We start from the raw sequence: 21,453 nt of genomic DNA, 5'->3' as shown, positions 1-21,453 counted from the left end.
TGAGCCCGAGGCCTGTGGCTGCTGCTGACAGTGGCTTATAGCACCCACAGCCCTGGTTACTGGAGCCTCTGCTCTGCCTACCCCTAGAGACTGGGGACACCTGGGCCCAGGCCTGCCATGCTCCCCACCTCCCGCACTGTTGCCACGGAAGCCAATGAGCCCCCGCCGCAGCAGTGGTTGCTGCAGGGTCCAGGCTTGGGGGTGCAGTATACACGAGCTCCTGGGGCCGCCGCCTCCAAGCCTCAGGATTAGCGTGGCTTTGCTGGGAGAAGGGATGATTGCAAAGGAGCTGGTCCAGGGGAGGCCACATGTGCGCGAGCAAGCCAGTGGGTGCGCCCTAAGCCTGTCAGCACCTCTCCCACAACTACCCAGAGCCCGCGTGTCCTGTGGCTCCTCCCTGCCACCACCACCATCACACAGCCCCAGCCCTGACCACAGCCCAGCCTGCACCCACTCCGGATTTGCCCTGGCTGCAGGTGACCAGCTGGAAACCATTCACACAGCCCCACGCTGGCCCGCTCTGTGCCTGCTCCACACTGCCTGCCCACATTGAGCAACAGCAGCAGCTGAGCAAAACCTGCTGCTGGTACAGGGGAAAGCAGCCCTTTCTTCTCACTGCTGCCAGGCTGTTCTTGCTGCAGCCACCTGTAGCCCGCACCCAGGCTGCCCCGTAGGTCCTCTCTGCCACTGTCACTGCCACCTCTGGCCTGCCCCATGGGGCAGCGGTGGCAGCGTAGAAGAGCAGCAGGGCAACCCAAGTGAGAGCTCCGGGTGGCTGCAGCAAGAACTGCCCGGCAGCGGTGAGAGGTAGTGCCGGCAGCCGGAAGGAGCCAGTGCCACCTGAGATGCCTACAAAGGCAGTCCAGCTGCAGAGTCACCCCAGCCCCAGGGGGCAGCAGGATGTGCCACAGGCTGGATGGCACTTGGGACAGGTGGAACTGAGGAATCGGCTGCAGGCCGAACAAAGACCCTCTGCGGGCCGGATCTGGTTCACGGGCTGTATTTTGCCCACCCCTGAGCTATTTTCCTATTGATTAATATCCTCATAAGGATTTAGTCTCTTAAAGTAAAAGTGGAAAAATGTGATGGTTATTTAATGAGTAGCCATAAGTTGCATTTGAATCAACAGAAATAGACTTGGTGCACTGATCCGTACTGTCAGCTACCCAGATTACAGAAGGCAGAAGTATCCCTGCTGCTGGAGCTGACAGTACCACATGCACTCCCATGAGAAAAATTAGTTCAGCAGTGCCATAGTGCTGATATGGGATGAAATGTGTTATAATAGTGATGTTTATGACTTAAGGGTGCAACATGGCACAGGAAATGGAAGAAAGTGCAACTTCCACACCTCTTACAGCACCTACCATTAGATGCAGAATTAGGTAGATAGGAGACAGGAGGGACTAGGAATGAAACAAGATATTCTGCATCTCTGCAGTTAAAAAAAAATCAGCTGAAAGAATCTGCAAGCCAGTACACAAACATCTAAGGTCTGCTGTGGGGAAGGTGGAACTAGTGACCTCCTTTCCTCCAGAAAGACATTTTTTCTATGTGTTTCCATTTCTAGAGGCACTTTCCTCTTTGTGAATGTTCCCCCATTAGCGTACTCTGGTTTACCACCATGAGGTCCCGCTTCTCTTTATGCCTTTGCACTGATTAGATGAATAACCAAAAGCCCTTCCTGATCTTGCACTTCTACCTTTTCTCGCCTATGTCTTCCCAACTGTGAACTTGATCTACTATCTGAATTTGAATTTGAATTAGTCTACTGGCTACGTGAGGTGAACACAAGTGTTTTGACTCTGATTCAGGCATTCATGCTGTAAATAGAGCAAGAAAATAATACAGCTTTTGGGGACAGACCTGCACTTATGCTAAGACTGCCTTTTACTGCTCTTTTACTAGGTAAGCCATTAACCAAGACGTGTATATAGTTCTACCTATGAGAGCAAAGCAATGATTCTGCCTCTGCTACTGAAGATTGAGTTGAAAATCCTTCATCCTTTGAAGCAGTTTCTCTTAGTTTAAATCCATGGTCAGGAGATGGGGAGAGGGCAAGTACAAGAGAGTTATTCTGAATGCAGTGGCTTCCTGGCACAAAACTTAACTGCATATGCACTGTGACATGTTTTAAACATGAATTTCAGTGCTTTTACCATTTTGAAGGGAAACAGATGGGATTTTCAAAGGGCCCAAAGGCAGCTAAGTTACCCAAATCAATACAAGTTGTACACTTTCAGGATTTAGAAGCCTTTGAAAAGTTGCCATTAAGTTGTTATAAACACCTACTTTATCTGGAGTAGGGCTTTTTCTAACCGAATGAAGGATGTGTACATAAAACAATGGTGTTTTCATTCTGGTTCCTTACTATAGATAACAACTGGAGCAACTACAGCCCTCCTTTCTTTGATCTACTGGACTAAAGCCAGCACTGATGTATCTTTAGTACAATTCCTAAATTAATGGGATTGCACAGGGAGAATATAAAGGCATCTGGTGTATAGTTTTTAAAATCTCAAATGTGTAGAGTTTTTAAATAAAAATGGTATATATAGATTTAAACCACTGTCATCTAAATTATCTTTCTTAGCTTCTGACACTGGAGGAACTAGCTACTCTCCTAAGCTGTTGTTAATTACACGTTATAAACAGATACAGATCTCACCTCTTCATTTTCAATTTTAAGTGTGGCCAGTCGTGACTGTAGCTGCTGATACCTCAGCATAAGCTCCGCTTGTACTGGTTGCTGGGCAGTGACCTGACAAACCTATCAAAGAAGCAAAAATGGCTGTGAGACTCAAGGAAAAAAATTCAACTTGACCAACACAAGCTGGGGTTATTGTCTTTAAAACTCAAGAATCTACTGAAAATATAAATTAAGCTATAAACAAGTGATTTCAAACATGAAAATCTCAATTTAAAAAAATATATATGGCTATGGGAGCTGGACTCTGAAAAAATAAGAGATTCGGAGACTATAAGCACTTGAAGCACAGTATTATCACAAATATTGAGAATTTCATGGCTAGCAATCATCTAATGACTGGATATTGGAGAAGACTGGTGTGACAAGAGATCTTAGCAACACCATTAAGAAAAGGAAGCTAAAACTCTTTGGACATGTGGTTAACAAATAGGGTCAGGGGTGATCCTGCCTTGAGCAGGGGGCTCAACTAGATGACCTCATCTACTCCCTTCCAGACCTATTCTCCTATGATCCAGAAAAGTGTGGATAAGCAGCATAAGGGAGTGGACAGAATTGAAGATCAATCAGGTAAGATTAGCAGTGAAGAGATAACTGTGGAGAGATCTGGCTTATTGGGTCACCAACCCTCAAATCACAGATGCATTATAAGGTGTAGATATATATTGTAAATATATGTAGTGGCACTGATATTTCTCTCCACTATGGTTGCTTTGTGCTGCTCCAATGACACCTAATCATGTAATCTCAGGAGGTTCCCTATTGGAAGGGAAATCCTCAGCTGTCATAGTGCTCTATGCAACTGGCCTCTTGTGTAACAGAAATAGGGAACAGTTGGAGAGCCTGTGTGTCCTGGTAACATTCAGATCATAAAATAGTCCAACAGGGCCACTGTTAGTCAAGCAAAGTTTCGAGCAGGTCTGAGACTGCTTTAAGTTTACATACAAAGGCCAGAATAGGGATAGCTGATGATAACACACCCCTACCCAATAGTTCCTCTGTTCCTGCGTTGAACACAGCTTGGCTAGAGAAGAAAATCTTGTAGAAGGCAGGGTAGATTTGCACCTTGTAGCCTAATCAAAGTAAATAGATATACCTAGTACAAGCTTTCTTGGGATAAAGCTCACTTTATCATATGCTGTATGAAGAAAATTTTGGCCATCATCATTATTGTGGAATATAAAACATAAGAAAAAGGGTTGTTTTATGTGAGAAGTATTCTGAGTAGCTCTGAATAGCATGTTTCTTAGTTTTCAAAAGGTTTCATTTCCTGATTTACACACGTCTTTGTAATAATACTGGCTAGACTCTTTGTAAAAGTAAATATAAAGCTTCCTCCTGAAGAAAAAAAACAGAATTCTACAGACATGGATACTTCCCTGGTGTGAGACAGGTATTATTGTTTGTGTTGATCATATTTTTCTCCAAGAAGTCACCAACTACTTACCTCATCACCCATATGAGACTGGAACTCAAATTTCATTGGTGGGCAAAAGGCAGTGGGGTACATCTCCATAAATCTCTGCTTATCACTTCGTGGCTCCAAGCTGTCAACAGCATTTTCAATGATATCTAGACCCTCATGTCTGGAGGTTTCAAGATTATACTCTGCAGAGAGATATGTTCTTAGGGCTCTGTTCAGACTTGCATGATATCCAAGATCGCAACACTAATAACACAAAAAAGGAAGGGGAAACAAAAATCAGGAACAAAATTTCCTGGCCAGGACATAAAAAAGCGTACATAACCACTAGCACTTATAGCGTCACAGTTATTTTCATCTTGAAAACTCTTTACAAATAACAGCCTTCACAACCGCAATGCCAAGAGAGTTAGTAATAATTATCTCCATTTTACAAAGGAAGAAATGGAAGATTAAAAGAAAGTTTTGGAAGAGAACAGAGCTTCACACACAGAAGCATGTAATGCTCACGGGAGTTTCAATACAATTTTTTTACTGAACCTATTGATTCCTTTCAAAACCCAGCTATATATGATTTCTCCAAGATAATATAGCAAGTAATCTGTATAGCCCAGTAACATAACTACAAAGGGGGGGACTGGGACACCATCAGAGGTACCAGTTTGGGGCAGGGTACCATCAGAGGTGCCAATTTGCTGATCCAGCTGCTGCTGCTGCCACTGTGCTGCTGCTGTTAAGGGTATGGGACCACCCAGCTACACTTTGGTAAGGCCAGGATTAGAAACTGCAGAGCTGCTGTTTGGAATTCTTGTGCTTAAATTAAATAGCTAATGACTCCCCTCTGTCTGAGATGTTTTGGTTTAAAAGAAAACAAATTCTCCACTAAACAAAGAATAAATATATATTTAGCATATTTTTTTTTCCAACTATTTAAGTTGGTCTAATAAAAGATATCAGATTTACCCAAAGAACCTTGTCTGCCTATTTAGCATATATACACTATATTCCGTGTTTTAAATAAATCCAGCACTGAATGTCATGTTGAAAAAGCCATAATTTATTCCTTTTCTTTTAAGGGTTATGATGATGTTAGAACTAAGTGAAATTTAATTGGTAAAATGTAAACTAAATTTGTTGCTTAATTAAACATCTTTGGCTTAAACTATTCCTATTTTAGAGTAACAGCTGAATTTATTTACAAAAAATGGAATGCCAGTAGCATACATGGTAATTTCATTTTTTCAGTGTTCAATCAACAATATTCTAAGAGTCTGCTAAACGATCATACTACAACTACTCTTATTCATCTGGATGGTGGTCTGCTTACAGCAGCATACAAGTGATACCATTCATCAGTGCTGATTTTTTAAAAATTACAGGAAATTTAACTAATTAAATTAATTAATGTTTTAATTAATTTATGCTTGAGTTATACCACAACCACGTTAGGAGGGTTTTGCAGTAGAGCAAAACATCAGGATCTTTCATTGTATTAGGATGCCTGCAAGGGAACACTGTAGTCTTGAGAGAGACTTGTAAGAGTTGGGGAAAATGTGTAATGAGAGCAGATAGGGAACATGCTGCTTCAGAACATTCTCCACTCAGTTTCCATTGTTCTATAAAACTGCCTTCCACCTGCAAAGCTCATAGGCAAAGTGCTACAAGAGTACAAAATTATCATTTCCCTCCTGTCTCCTTCCCTCCTGCCAGAGGAAGGAATCAAGCCTGATAACTTTTTAAATCCTTTGGGAACCTCATTATGAGGGAGATGGGTGCAAAGGAAGGACTTGATTCCTGCCTCTGGCATGGGGGACACAGGAGGGGAATGATCATTTTGTACTCTTGTAGCACTTTGCCTATGAATTTTGTAGGTGGAAGGCAGTTTTATAGAGCGATGGAAACCAAGTGGAGAATGCCCTGAAGCAGCCTGTTATTCACCTGCTCCCTCTTACACCTCTATTCAGAAGAAATGTTCCAAATATGCACTACAAATATATTTGCATGTGAAAATTCTCCATAATTCACACATCTTGCCATATGCTGTAATAAGCTCTGGTGCAGTTTGTCCTGGAGTCAGCTGCTCTTGGGTGCAGCATCTGCACATGTCCCTGGACCGCAGCAGTTTTAGCCAGAGTGGAGCATCCCTAGGCTGGCAGTAGGCTTGGGGAGTCATCCCTGGGCTCTGGATGGGGGCATCAGGCTGGCTGGAGTACAAGAGTGCCAACACAGTGGAGCTGTGTGGCTAACCTTCCACTGCTGTGGTCCCGATCACTATCCATATGTGATTTTCTGTGCAGTAAATGACTCTGTCGTAAGATAGTACTGTCAGTACTATTTTATGGCAGAGTTAATTAATTTACTGTGCCCTAGTACCGGCAGATGTGTAGATGGTGATGATTTACTGCAGAGCTGATTAGTCAACTATGCAGTAAAGTACATGTGTAGATGCACCATGTAAATGAATTTAGATGGTTCATATACATTTGTAGATGCACTATATATATGGACCATTTTAGGCCATCCCCTACTCCCCCAAGAAATGTCATTCTTAATCAAGAATGTAGAGCCAGATCCTTTTCCCTCCATATCTGTACAAGTTTGTGTTATATTTAGAAAAAAAGGCAGAGTTCTGACTTTATTTTAATCACATCCATATTTTAAAGATTTCCAGTCTAATAATACAGCTGTTAGCAGGTGTTTGCAAAGAAAGTGCTTGCCCTCAATTTTATCTTCTTCTGTGTTAAATAAAACCTTAGAGTCAATTTATTATTTTGGATGAAAAAAATAGATTAAAATGCTGGTAAGAAAGGAGATAGGGCCAGATGTTTTCTTTTTTTGTGTATTAATTCTGAAGAGACCTCACAGAAGATTAAACTGAAAGAAATTGAAGGCAATGCTGCTTTCACTAGGGTGCACATCTAATCACTTGGTATAAACCCAAAGGCATCTACAAACTCAGTTTTGGAACTTCCAGACTTGTATTAGCAACATCGGACACTGATTTACAGAGAAAGCCACGACAATTACAAGCCCATGGAATTTTGAGGTAGCTGGAAAATGGACGCCCAGTCTTTGTCTATTGATAGCACTAAGTTTTCTATGATTTAAATCTAGATGCACTCAGCAACCATCAGTGACTAAACAATGAAAAAAACTATATCTATCACTTTTAGGGTAATGATGGACTGTAAATACTGATTCTTAATCAACGGTCTTTCAAAATTTTCAGCCTAAAATTCAGAGGAAGAATTCTGGAAAGTTGAAATAAGCTACTTAATGTTTACACAAACTGTACTTTCGATTCTTTTGAGGTTTTCTCATTGATAATTTAAAGCTGAGGACCTTGTGGCTAAAGATTTTCATAGGTAACCACTGAGGCTGGACAAATGAGATGGTCTGTGATTAAACTGGATGTAAAAAGTAGACAATAAGAAACTGTGTTTGGGGGATATGAGATCCCACTGGAAAGTCTTTGGCAGTGGAAGATTAAAGCTAACGAGAGAGACACTTGGGAGGAATGGGAAAATTAGCTTTGTATCTGGCATTTAATTTGGCATTTTAATCATTATTTGGAATTAAATCTGAATCAATATTGTGAGCAATTCATTTATTCATGCCCATCCTGAGTACATTGAGGCCCGAATAAAAAGTGCAGTACAGTACAATCAAGCAACCAGATTGCTCTTATTTTGATGAGCTAGAATAAAATTCCAATGGCACCGTAATTAAAAAGCAGGCAAATTCATAAGATGACCTTGAATTCTAAATATGTCATTTTCTAATCAACACTGTTATCTGGACATTAAGATTTAAAATCAAATGGATCTGTGTGTACATATATTTATGGAAACTTATGTAATAAAGGTGATGAGCTACATATAATTTAGCCTAATTTCAAACTTGACCTATAAATGACTAATGAAACACATGACAAAAAGTCTTTAAAGAATAAATTAACTTCACTGAAGGTTTGGCTGGAAGCAATACCAACACTGATTTCTAAACACATCTTCTAAACTCCTACACATCCCAAACACCACAACAGACCAGAATCAAAAGCTGAAATATTCTATTCATTCCAGTTCCCTGACCACAGACCGCTTTGTTGTTAATGCTGTTTTGTTTTGATTGCTGTTTCCCCAGCATTTACTTTTGGATTATAAATCTGAACTCTCACCTTACAGGCATATCTTAATTACATGGAAATCTTCAAGTAACACAACAATAATATTCACCCTATGGACAGATGTTAGTACAAACAGGCAGATTAACAGGGAGTCTACACTATACTGCAGCTTAGAGATCTACATTCCTAATTCAAAAACCAATACATGAAACAAAGGTTGCTTAATTTAACTGAAAAACATGTCTTCGTCACTTTCCATACAATCTAAATCAAATGTACACTCTGTCTTGCATTTGAAGTAGATCTTCCTGTACATCCAGTAGAGGAAATAATCTATTTGAGGGATAATTCCAATTCCCCTGCCTGAATAAAAATGGAATAGAAGCAATCATACATATAAAACAACAATTATCCTACCACTTCTTTTATAAAGGTTGGCTCTAACATTAAATTTTCAAAATGCTCCTCCAAAACATAGGTTTAAGGCCCAGGCTTCATTTTTATCTGGCTTTTATCATGAAGATTAATATGACTATTAACTATACAGAAGCAGGTTAAGTAAGAAGCACTGAGCTTTCTTAATGAAATAAGTGAGTTGAACAGTTCAGAATGAGTTCAGAGTTCAGCTGAGAGTTGCAATTTAAGATCTTCCATAAGAACTTGAGAAAATCAAGTTATACAAAAGTTCAGGTGCCAACTATATTGGAAAAAATGACCCCTAACCCCTTGTTCAGTATGTTTCAAGGCTTCCAAAAGGAATTAGTTTGTAGAGCTTTTTAAATGCATGATTGAGATTATACTAAGCATATTTAAATACATCTTATAACATGAATCCATTAAGGTAGAAAAGCTAACATATAAGTTAACTCATAAAATTATCCTATTTGCATAAATGGATAATAAACTACTGTAATTACTTGAATACAAGATGAGGATCCCCTCCAATCAGCATGGGGAAAAAAGCCCTGCCTTGCATTCACATACAAAGAAACCTCATTAAATACATTGTCTATCATTAAACTACTGCCAAAAGCAGCATGTGCTCATTAATGGAAACCACCTATGAAGTTGATTAAATGCAGCCAACACTAAGCATAACTATAAAACACATGGCCCACATTGGGCAAATGGACTATATAGCAGAGTATATATTGTATTTACTCAAATATAAGATGACTCCCAATAATTAGATTGTAAAATTTATAAATGTGTTATAATTTTCCAGGTTCAGAATCTAATTATTGGGTGAAGAAGTAATCATAAATCTGGAAGTCAGAAGCGTAATGTTCCATTAGTAAATTTACAGCATTAGGTTTTTCTGGTTCACCACTACATGTACTCAGTGAGAATCATGTTTCATATTTTGATTATATAATCCCCATACTTGCTTCCATTTACTAAAGGTATTTCCTTTGTCAAGTAGTAAACACTTAAAAAAATCTGTTCTCTTCTTTCCTACTTTATATTCTGATTACGATAGGAGTGTCTGAAAGATGCTTCATTTAAACTACCTCATAATTAGATGAAATGGGCTCTGAACCAATTTATGGTTACAATTTTTATAACTGAGACCTGTGAATAATGGTGCATACCTTTAGGGATTTAATGGCATCTTTTCCAATCAAGAACTGCCAAATTGTATAAAATTTAGGTTTCCTAAAAAAATAAATAAAAATCCAGTCTTTGCAGTGGCAGGACATTGATGGTGCCTTTGTCTCCTGTAGCAAGTTGGGGTGTTTTTCATGTTTTGGGGCACTGTGTCTGGCAGTTGTGAGAGCACTGTTTGTGAAGTTTTAGGAATAAGTTATACCAGGTATCAGACTTAGTCTGTGGACCAGATCTGGCTTGCGGAGCTGTCACTTGAATTATGGAGCTGGTAGAGAGGCTGGACGCAAGCAAGAGTAGGGCTTGCCACCAGAATCGGGGGCACAAAGCCTGACAAGCATGCGAGTCAGCAATGGGGGCAAGTGACAGCTGCATTAACCTGGCCCAGAGGGCAGGGTGATTTTGATGCCCCAAGGTTAGACAAACTTTGGATGAGCAGGGTATTGGATTCACTGGCCTCCTGAAGCCCCTTCTAGCCCTCCTTTTTGGTGATTCTATGATTCAAACATTAACCTCAAGTGTTATCTAATGCAGTTATGTCTTTGTAAGTCTGTAGACTTTGTAAGTCTTATTTTTGCAGAGCACTTTGCAAAGCTCCAGGTCCGTAAAGTGATTTGTCTTGTCAGTTTTCAACCGCTGCTATCAAAAACTCCCTTGGCATCAGTGCAATTGACAAGAATCAGGCCTGTTTTCCCAGTCTGGAGCTGAGAACTTTGGCTGCCCATACATGTGCTCAAGAGTGGGGAGGGGATCATTTTAATTAAAGCAGTTCCCAGAGAGCTGCTCTAATTAAAAAGCTGCAGCGCCACATGCATTAAGCCCCCATGAGTTTAAAAATGGCTGTGGAACACTTTAACTAAAGCTCATTAAATAAACTTTAAAGTACCCCCACAGCCATTTTGAAACACAGGGGGCCTTAATACACATGATACTGTGATGACGCTAAAGCAGTCTAATTAGAATACAGAGCAAACTCGATTAATTGAGTCTGCTCTGACATATTCCAATTAGAATGCACTGAAGCATGTCAATAGGCTGCCTTTCTGACCAAAGTGGAAATAGACACTTGAAGTATCTTCTAGGGAGGGGGGCTCAAAATCAGAAGCCAGAGGCGGGAGAGATTAACAATAGGACAAAAACCGAGAATATTCTTCTTCCTTGCAGCATCAGGAAAGGATCAAGGAGCTTTAGATTTCTCAGACATCTACGAACTAGAGGCTACAAATGATGGAATCTCCAAGCAGGGTCAGCCAGGGACAGCAAGCACATAAGCTGGGACATCTTGACATGTGTGTGCTGCCTCTGTGTCTCATCTTGAGTCCTCTGGTTTAATTGTCTCACAATTTTGGTAATTTTTTCAAAGTAGGAGGAATCATGGTGAGTAAATGAAAGAGAAATAGTATAAGATAGAAAAGTCAAGAGGAATACAGGGATAAGAAAACAGAGCAATCAACAGATGTAAAAAATAGAAGAGAATGAGAAAGATGGAGGAGGAGAAGAGAGATAGTACGATACTGAAAATCCAGCAAGAAAAGATCCACCATGTTCTGTTGCAAGAAGGAAGGAAGGAAGAAAAAGCAGAATGAAACCAGGAAAGGAAAAGTTCTAACAAAAGCAAGTCTGATTGTATAAATTCCATTACAAAGATACATAAAGAAGAAAGCTGGTTCTCCATGTTGTAATCAAATATAGTACCACAAGACTGAACAGCTTAGTCTTTGAAGCTGAAGGGGAGTTTTTTATTTTGTCTACTAGGTGTCTCATAAATTTTTCAAGCTTTACATTAGCAAGCTTCTCTTATGGAACAGGGATCAGCAACCTATGGCTCATGGGTCAGATCTGGGCTGTGGAACCTTTGGATCCGACTCATGGACGTGGGGCGTTGGCAGTTTTCAGTGATGAGGGGCACCTTCTGTGAGTGCTCTACCTGTGCTGTCCTGGGGACAAACACTGACTGCAAGGGCTTTCCCTATGCCGGCAGAGACAAAGGTGGAGCCGCAGTAGGTTCCTAGCACCTGACTTTCCATCTGCTCAACTCTGACCCAGGATGGGTCATTCTGGTCCACAGCTGGAAAAGGTTGTCTACCTCTGCTCTAAAGCATCCAATACTTGCCACTGTCAGAGACGGGATACTACACTAGATGGACCTTTGCTCTGACCCGCTGTAGCTGTTCTTATATACCTGTGCGGCCTCACTGCTTTCAGAGTTTTTCAGATGTGTAATTCATCAGTAACTAGTTCTGTTGCTGACATAATTGATTCATTTTACTCAATTTTGTTAGTTCTCAAATGCTGATAAGAGTAGGAAACAATAAAAACATTTAACACTAAAGTTAACAGAAATTATTCTAAATATATGAAAAGAACAGCTTTTCCAAGGAAAGTACAATTTTTATATGGTTGCTTTATAGAATAAAACAACGCTTTACAGTTTAATTTGTAGTATCCCATTATTATTCCAGAAACTGAAACTGTCTAAACTTTTCTATGTTATGTACTGTTTGGCCCCTTCTACACATTATAGCTATTGCACAATTAACTGATTAACTGCACAACTAAACTGAGGCCAGCTACGCGTGCAAGGTATCCATCTCACCACATGAAGCTCCAACCAGGTATAAAGTTAGACTTCTAAAACATGTACTAACTTTATAGCTGGTTGCTCTCTACCTTTAATGTGCACATGTAGCAGCATCTCCCCTGTGGCTAGGAGCTACCAACCCCAGGGATGCACCATGCCCAGGACGGGTTGGGAGTTCCACAGCTGAGCGGACTCATAGCCACAGCAGCGCCCAGTGGCTGCGGAACTCTGGGGCACAGCTGCAATCTTCCAGACCCAGGGGTATGTGGTGCACCCCCACAACTGGGAGATTGCAGCAGCTGTGATCTCCCAGCCAGGGAGGGAAGCTCCATATACAGCCACAGCTGAGAGACTGCGGTAGCTGAGACGTGCCAGCCATGGGGGACACCATGCACCTTGTAGCTGGGGGACTGCAGCTGCTATGAACTCCTAGCCATGGGGAACATGGTACAGACCCCACAGTTGGGAAACTGCAGCTGCTATGATCTCCCAACGATGGGAAATGTGGTGTGCCCCTGCAGCTGGGATCCACTTCAGATGAAGGAGCTCACAGCCACAGGAGATTGCTTCTTGCTGGTGCAGGGGGAGCCCAGGATCAGGCTCCTCCCCCTGCACCAGCAATAAGACATGATGGGATCTAATGTGCAATCCCACAATCGTGCCTCCTGCCATGCACGTATGACATGGTAGGAGGCGTGAGTGTGTGAATTGTGCATTAGAGCCTATTGCTTCTTTACCTGTCCACGTAGAAGGGTTCTTACCAACATGTTTTCTGCAGGCACCTAGGAGAAAATTTAGCTTGCTAATTTTTAAAGACACGTCTTCAGTTGCCTACAGACTTTTTTTTTGGTAAAATACAAAATTCAGAGGAAAATTTATTGATTACATTATAAAAAATTATTATGATCCACATATTATATGGTATGTGACTAGTATACTTCAACTATTGTATGTATTCTCTTTGAAGATGAAAGATGCAATGAAAATGCTCCTTATTATTCCTGAACAGAATAAATGGATAAACATCAAGTACTTACATCAATTAAATCTGAAAGATCATGAATATAATACTTGAAAACAGAAGCGTTGGTTGCTTCAAGGGTAAGTAGGTACTCATTTCGGGCTTTAATAGATTTCAGCTTGTTTTCAGAGTATTTTGCTTGACGCTAAGAAAAAGATTGAATGTTATGATGAGAAAGTTTGAATTATAGTACCTCAGTATTATCATGTAGCAAAACACAAAAAGTACTGATTGTTACTGTTGACAAGAAAGAACCTTTACTTTCTGCTGTGTACTTACCAAGAACACAAATTCAAAAACCTTTCTAGAAAAAAAGTAATTTTGTATTTAACTTCACATATGACCAAACCATGTAAAAAGTATAATTCAGGGAGAAAACATACTTTCTCCTTGAATTTCAAGTCTATTTGCAATTAAGTTTTTTTTGTAAACTACTGCTAATTTATTACATATTTTTTATTTAATGTCATTTCATTATATGTTACATATTTTCCAAAATGGACACACCTGTTTAATGTTGTAGTATTGAACTGTATAAATCTAAGCTACAGTTTCAAGGGATCTTAGAACAAATCTGAGTTTACTTCAAGTGAAGCAGGATAACAAGCTTTTAAAGAAACACTATTTACTTTTTCTTTCATTTTTTCAATCTTCTTCACAGAACTCCGTCTCTGGTGTCTCTCCTCTAGTCGAATATGAAACACAGGGTCTCCTGACCTCCCAATCTGTTTTTCTTCTTGCTTCTCCGCCTCCTTCAGCTTGCTTTCTGCACTGATGCTCTCTGCATGATACATATGGTATGTTTTCATGACCTGTAGAAGGCACAGGAAAAGTAAGAGGCAATGGTAATCTAAAAACTAGACTTGGAAAAACTGCAGGGCCCCTGAGAGAAAGCAACATCTTAAAAACATGAAGTTCTTTTGCCAACAAGGTCTGAGGCTCATAGATTTTATTTTTCTTTTTTGCTATGGAATTTCATCTCAAGAGTTAAGAGCAGACCTGTATGCCTTGCTCTCAAGAGGTATTTTCAATGAAGGATATATCCAATGTTAAAGGGGTCATTATTCTGTTTAAGTAAATATCTTTCTGTAGCACTTTGCATATTCAAAGCATTGTGAAACATCTTTTGAATAAAGGGAAGGGTGATGGAGCATTAGTCTGAATGTAAGCAGAATAATTAGCTTCTCCTTCTCTCTCATCTTCCCCTCAATGTATAGTTGATATACTGAAACATACTGCTACATAATTTTACATCAAGCTATTAACCATCTCAGACAAAATTAAAAAAGAATATAATCTTTTAGCAACTGGTTGTAAGAAACAATATGATGTCATACAGTATACAAACTTGATTTTAGATGAAAGAACAAATCTGTATCATTAACTTCTACAGCACCAAAAGCAACTCATGACTTCATCCATATACTTTAACTATGCGCAATAAATCAGGGCTATATTACGTTCAATTTTTAAAATGTTTACATCTTCACACGCATGTTAACAGCCCTTATCTTTGGTTACTGAAAAAGAAAGTTTGAAAAAAACCTAAATGACTGCTCTTAGAAGAAGAGGAAGAGGAAGGAAACAAAGCTAGCAGAGACCCTAATTCTGAAGAATATATTCATGATTTGCTGGAGAATTCTAGTCCTGAAATGAAGCAGTTGCTGACTACGCAACAGATAAGTCTGGCTAGGGTTAAAGCAATCTATCTAGAGATTTAAAGATCAGATGAGAGTTGGGAAAGGAGAGGTTACATAAACAAATGGTATGTGAACTTCCCCCACCCTTAATTCTCTATGCTTATCCCATTTATCTCTCCCCTCTTATGCAGCTCACAGGTTTCCACTTCTCTGGAATTATCTGTCTGTATAGGCCAAGAGGGCACACAGGACAGTCCTAACTATGCTTTCTTAAAAAGAAGAGCAAAACACAAATCCCACCAACAGTAAATAACATAAACTTCAAAGCTAACCTTTTTGCAGCAGAAGTATAATTCCTATCCCATAATTGCTACAAACAGCCATCAGGTGGGGAAGGCCTTTTCTCAATGAGTGAAGGAGCTCCCTTTCTATGCTCATGTGACCATCTGCTTTCAGGTTTCTATACTGGCTTCAGAGAACACTACATGTGTGAATCTTCAACACTGGTGGCCTCCTTTTTTCCTTTCCAGGATGACAAAGCTGTCAGTCAGGCAGATGTCACTGTTGGGCCAATGCCATGCAGACCATTTACAGCTTCTGAGTCAGCCAGCCAGGAAATACATTGGCTGCTCCTGCCTCAGCAGGATGTTGTAGAATACAGTAAGAGGTATTCTTAGGGAGGTGCCTTGAAATACCCTCTTGGGATAGAAGCAGTTTCTGTTGCAGCATAATCGGGAGGCCTAAAGAGCTTCTATATGTTGGCACTGAGGAGGCCTCATAGATGGACAGAGGTAAATTAATCTTACCCCACAATGGAAATATGCCTTAATATTATGATTCTCAGAAACCAGCTGCATCCTATTCCAGGTGGCTATAGAATACAAGTATGAGAACACTAGTATTTAAAATTTTGGGCAACAAACAAAAAGCTTTTGGGGAATCCTTAATAGCATATGTAAAATGTTCAATAATTTAAGCTATTGGCAGAACTAAGATGTGAACTCTCTTGAAAAAAATAGCAAACTGTTCACTTCCCCCCCCTCCTTAGCTAAGGCAAAACCTTGCAGCATTTCAAAACTAGTTGTTTTTAGAGCAGATTTACAAGCATATGATCGCAGTTGCTATGCCCTTCTGTGGAATGGATATGTTTTAATATTTTGTCTTAACACTAACACCTAACGAAATGTGGAGTTCCCCATTGTTCTGTATACACACATAATAAAAGGTAATATCCATGTGTCCAAAAAGCACAGAAACTAAAGCAAGACAAAGGCCTGGAAGAGGAAACAGGGGCACAGCATATCCATGACAGAGCTGGAAATGGAACCCCAGTCTACAGATTTGGAGTTCATGTGTTTAACTGAAGGTTATACTTTACTCCTTTCATTTTGGATTTGTGCTAAAAGCATTTCTAATAGCAAGTAAGAACTTTACATCTTGGGATTCCTTATAGACAAAATGAAAAAAATTACGTGTCCTTTTATCAAGAATTGTATTTTGTAAAACGAATGCTAAAAATAACAGGAAATGACAATGTTCTAAAAAAGAGACATGAAAAGGAAAATTAAAAGTAGAGATTGTGCCCTTTCTTTTTTCTTCTTTATGATATACATTTACAGCGAAGGCTTAGAGCTTTGCTTTTAATGGAAAAGCGTTCCAGCCCCAGACAAAGAATCAGGATCTTTTGGCTCAAGGATCACCATCATACTCATGGCATAAAGTCATGCAGTTTTTCAGCGTCTCAGTTTTTTCTGCCCATGAAAAGGGCACAGTAAAAATTAACTATACCTAGCATGTTTTCAACTGTGGATCTCTAAGTATTTAATCATGTGAGTGCTATTTTACAAACCAACTAAACAGATCTGAAGCAATTCCCCCCGTCGCCCTCCCTACCTCCCCCCGTGAACCCCTATAGAGTAGAAGATGCGGCATAAGTCTCTCTCTCACTCTTGGCCAGTTTTTCATACATGAAGCCAAGGTGGTGCATTCAGCCAGCCCCATTATCTGCAGTAATGAAATACCCCACAACTTAAAACAAGCTCTTCCTGAGAATCCCAATAAGCCCAGTGATGGAGCTTTGCTTGTCTATTTTTCCCCTGCCATTAACCCACAGCATGAACGACTGGTGCCTCCCACAGCGGTGGCTTCAGCCAATCTCAGGTGGGGCACGTGCTCCCCCATGGCGCTCTTATGTGTTACCTATCTCCCACAGCAAGGCTATAAAATCCACAGCATGCCAATATACACTAAATTAAAGCAACATTCTCAACTTTGTCCTCTCACACAGCACAACCTTGACTATCTTCCAGGAAATTGGTAATCTTGCTTTGTCTTTGAAAAATTTATACCTGCTATTGTGACATGAACACCTCAGATTCTGAGAACCAAGAGAAGAACATTTCTGTTTTAGCAGTATGCTAGTCCCCAAAGAGTTTGCAGTATTTGAATCGCATCAGTTTAGAAATTAGTGGAGTTAAAATTGTTGCAGACCTTGTGTGATACAATTACACAGATATGTATACATTGGTATAGCTGTGTCCACACTAGAATAGTATCTTGATATAACAATTCTGGTTTCTAAATGGCTCTAGTTAAATCAGGTATCCAGTTGTAGCCATACTGGTCTAAAGACAAAAGGAGTAAGAACTCATGGTAGAGGTGGTATCTTTTATTAGAGCAACTAGATTTTTGCAAAAAAAGGTCTTTAATTACAAGCTTTTGGGTACAAGAATGCTTCTTCAAGCGTAGGAAGATTGTAAAAGTTCTATTAGGTAGAAATGAAAGTTTATTTTCATAGGAGAGTTGAGGGTGTGGTAAAATCTCCTGTTTGGAGCAGTTCATTTTATATGAGCCTAATCTGCATATATATTGAACTGCTCCAAACGGGAGATTTTACCATACCTTCAACTTTCCTATGAAATACAAGCTTTCATTTCTACCTGGGAGAACTTTTACAATCTTTTCTCCTATGCTTGAAGAAGGGTGCTTGTGCCCGAAAGCTTGCAATTAAATAATTTTTTTTGCAAAAATTGAGTTGATCTAATAAAAGATATCACCTCTATCACGAGTTCTGATTCCTAGTCAAATCAGTGCACAAAGTGTGTATCAATCAGATCTTACTTTATACATTTGACTTATGCCTAAGTTGGTTTGTTGAAGGCACTTCTCTGTCTTATGCACTCATACAATGACATTGTTCTTATGCAATTCCCTAAGGTCAAAGAGACCATTTTCTTCAGACCCTGCCAGTGGGTGTTTTCCAGTAACAGCAGCAGCAAAACTAATAGGAGAGACAGCAGGCAGGAATGAACATATAATGAAAGGAAGTAGGTGAGTGGTGTTGGCTTAATTTTTTTTACTTTCATACCACCCTTTTGCAACAATGGTTCTAACAGCATGCTTAATATTGAGAGGGACAAAAGCCTGCCTCCCTGTACATTGGCCACGTGTGTAAGGAGTTCTGACCCAGGTTCTCAATCTGTTATTCAAACCAGAAATATTCTGACCAAATGTACAATATCCCTCTCAATTACCTGGCAAATTGCTGAACTGACAGAACATGCTATCAGAGTATCTATCACTATAGTGACTTTAATTAGTCCCCAAAGTGGTTATTGATCAGCCATCAAGTGTTCATTGAAGAGAAAGAGCAAGGCCATAATTTTGCAGATGCTGGGCTGTCACCATGACAGATATACTGTGATCCTGGTTCCATATCTGACAAATGTTTTTAGATTCCAAAGTAGTCTCCTTAAAAATAATTAAATGAAACATTTTCCCTTGCTACTTTAGCAGGTTTTTTATGTTAGATATGATTTTTAAAACAAAGATTTCTGATGGACAATGTCAGAATAATAAAGGCTGGAAAAGATTTGATACCCGAAAGTGCAAGTCTTCTATATGTGAAATGACAAACTGCACACAGAGCTATAGACTGCCCTACCCCAAAGCGTATTTAATTCCATTTGTTTTCCATAGTCCCCACTCTTTCAATTTCCAGCATGGCACGATCTTCTGGCTTCAAAATTTTCACAACATATAGCTTCAGGTTTGGACAGTTGAGAAGGTGAAACAAAAGTAACCAAAGAATTCCTGCCCTTTGGTATACCCAGTAGTTGTAGCCTGTCCTTACTAGTAACTCCCTCTGCAAAATGATCTTATTTGGATGAAGAAGCACAAATGGAATCATTTCAAATCCAGGTTTTAAGACAGCTTGGTCTATCGCTCACTGAAGTTAACCCACTTAAATGTCAAAACTGGATAAAGGCAATCTGGAGCTCTACACACACTTTTACAGCTCCATGACCTCACTTCTGAGCTCACCGAGGTGCACAAGGCAAAGCAATTGTTTCAGGCATGAACACTGGTGCCTCCTGAGACACAGGGGGGGCACCATTTGTAGGCAGCAGCATTGGTGGTGAGCAGGAACTGCCTGCAGACGCTGGCGGCAGTGTCGGCGGCAGGGAGTGGGGAGGGGTGACAAGCAGGGACTGCCCACAGGCAGTGGGGGAGGGGAGGGAGAGGGGGATGGAAAGGAGGGTGGTGAGCAGCAACCACCCGCAGAAGTCAGCAGTGGCCAATATCAGGGGGGGCACATGCCCCCTTCTCCCCCCCACAACGCGTTGCCTATGGTTTCAGGCAATTGGGATGGGTTACACTTAGGGATCACCAGACCCGGTATGTCCAGAATACATGGACTAAAAAGTGTCTTACTACTGGTGGATCTAGTTTGACTTGTAAGGAGCCTGGCTGAGAAGTATCAGTGTGTACTTCCACACATGCTGGGCATGGAATTATTGGCACTATTTTGATTATGCGTGACAGAAAATTATGTATTCCAAGATATGTTGAAGGCTTAAATTAAAAATAAAAGTTCTAGCTTTTTTTGCTACCAGGTGAACTGTTATGCTGTAGCCTCATTTATCCAGCCCTATGAAAAATGGTCATAAGCCAAACTTGAACAGAAGCAAATGTGAAAAGCATATTGGCCTAGATCCTGTTTTACCACTAAGATGTGTAAGTCTTTGCTACCTTCAAAAATGTGATTCTCTTCTGCCCAGGTAGATGAATAGCTCTCTTACTTTCTGAATCACTATGTAAGAGTAGTACTGACCTCTATGTCAAGTGATGCACAGCAGGACGACAAGGAGGCATACATCCTGCAATGAATAAGCATTGGATAAAAAAATGTTTGCAACGGGGGGCCAAAACTCATGGCTCCTACCCTATGAAAGGGTTTCATCTCACAAGGTTATAGTCACACTGCCTCTTGCTTGCTCTGTTGACTTCATGAGTCTTACACTCTTGGTTGTCTAATGGCTCAGCTTCAACAAGACTAGAGGATTTGTGTAGCCCCACCTCATCCATAGTTTAGTGGTTAGGATACCTTCCTAGGAACTGGTAGATGTGAGGTCAATTCTTCTCTCAGAAAGAGAAGGGCCTAGAACTTAAGTCTCCTACTTCCTGGGCAAGTTTCATCACCACTCGGCTACTGGGCAAGAAGTAGGTAGAACCTTCAAGTTCTCTTCTTCCACTGAGTTATATGCATGATCTTGGCTTCAGTGATTCAATCATTGAGAATCAGGGACTTATGTTTCCCAGATGGAACTGGATCATAACAGAGCTTTGGCAGAGACTAAGTGGCTGTTCTGACTTGCTTCTTAGTGTGCATAGTAAACCAAGTGTAGATATTGAACAATCTCTTAAGGACAAAATGTAGGTTCATAAAATGTATCTGGTAACCATTTTGTGGCTGCTGTGTGTGGTGGAATATGATTACGGTTAGTAACTCATGTTCCTAAAAATCTGCTTAAGAGCCACTTACACCTCTTAAAGCTAGAATGGCATCTAGGCCATTTTGCTTACAAGCTAAGCTAAGACGCATATGAAAAAAAATATCAATGCTTTAGGTCTTAGTAAGGGCCTTTCAAAAGCAAAAATACGTTTATCACCCCAAATTAACTGTTATAGAACACATTTTATTTCCCTTTTTACCATGGTTAAGAACATAAGAGATGCTATACTGGGTCAGACCAGACTGATGTCACACTGGCACAGACCACATGCTAGGAAGATTTATACAGGGCCTATCCCAGCCTCTTTGCTTACAGCTTCTGGTATTTAGAGGCCTAGGAAGTCCTAATTTCGAGGTTGCAGCCCTAACATCACGTTTAGTATTCACTGCTGGACATATTCTGCATGTATTTAATCCTGTTTTGAACCTGGTTAAACTGTCAGCCTCTACAACTTCTTGTGGCAATGAGTTCCACAAGTTAATTATGCACTGTACAAACAAGAACTTCCTTATTTTGTTTTAAACCTGCTACCTGATTTCATTATTTGTCCTGTTG

General features: G+C 40.2%; 1 protein-coding gene across 2 annotated transcripts in view; it reads right to left on the bottom strand.

The window, feature by feature from the left end:
• The window catches only part of SRGAP1 (SLIT-ROBO Rho GTPase activating protein 1), a 112,909-nt gene that overhangs the window by 52,078 nt on the left and 39,378 nt on the right, over positions 1-21,453 (bottom strand). The window contains exons 4-7 of one of the 2 annotated variants that reach the window (XR_003091721.1): positions 14,093-14,275; positions 13,480-13,608; positions 4,155-4,376; positions 2,669-2,770 (exon numbers count right to left, since the gene is read on the bottom strand). Coding sequence is in view for 1 of the 2 variants with exons in the window: in XM_025191417.1 (XP_025047202.1) it covers positions 2,669-2,770; positions 4,155-4,376; positions 14,093-14,275 (507 nt within the window). In the remaining variant the exon portion in view is untranslated. The remainder of the gene's footprint in view (positions 1-2,668; positions 2,771-4,154; positions 4,377-13,479; positions 13,609-14,092; positions 14,276-21,453) is intronic. The other variant, XM_025191417.1, reaches the window with a different exon arrangement.

This window comes from Alligator sinensis, unplaced genomic scaffold, assembly GCF_000455745.1.
Source record: "Alligator sinensis unplaced genomic scaffold, ASM45574v1 scaffold713_1, whole genome shotgun sequence".
Taxonomy (NCBI): Eukaryota; Metazoa; Chordata; order Crocodylia; family Alligatoridae; genus Alligator; species Alligator sinensis.
This window is presented reverse-complemented; position numbering and strand designations above follow the sequence as displayed.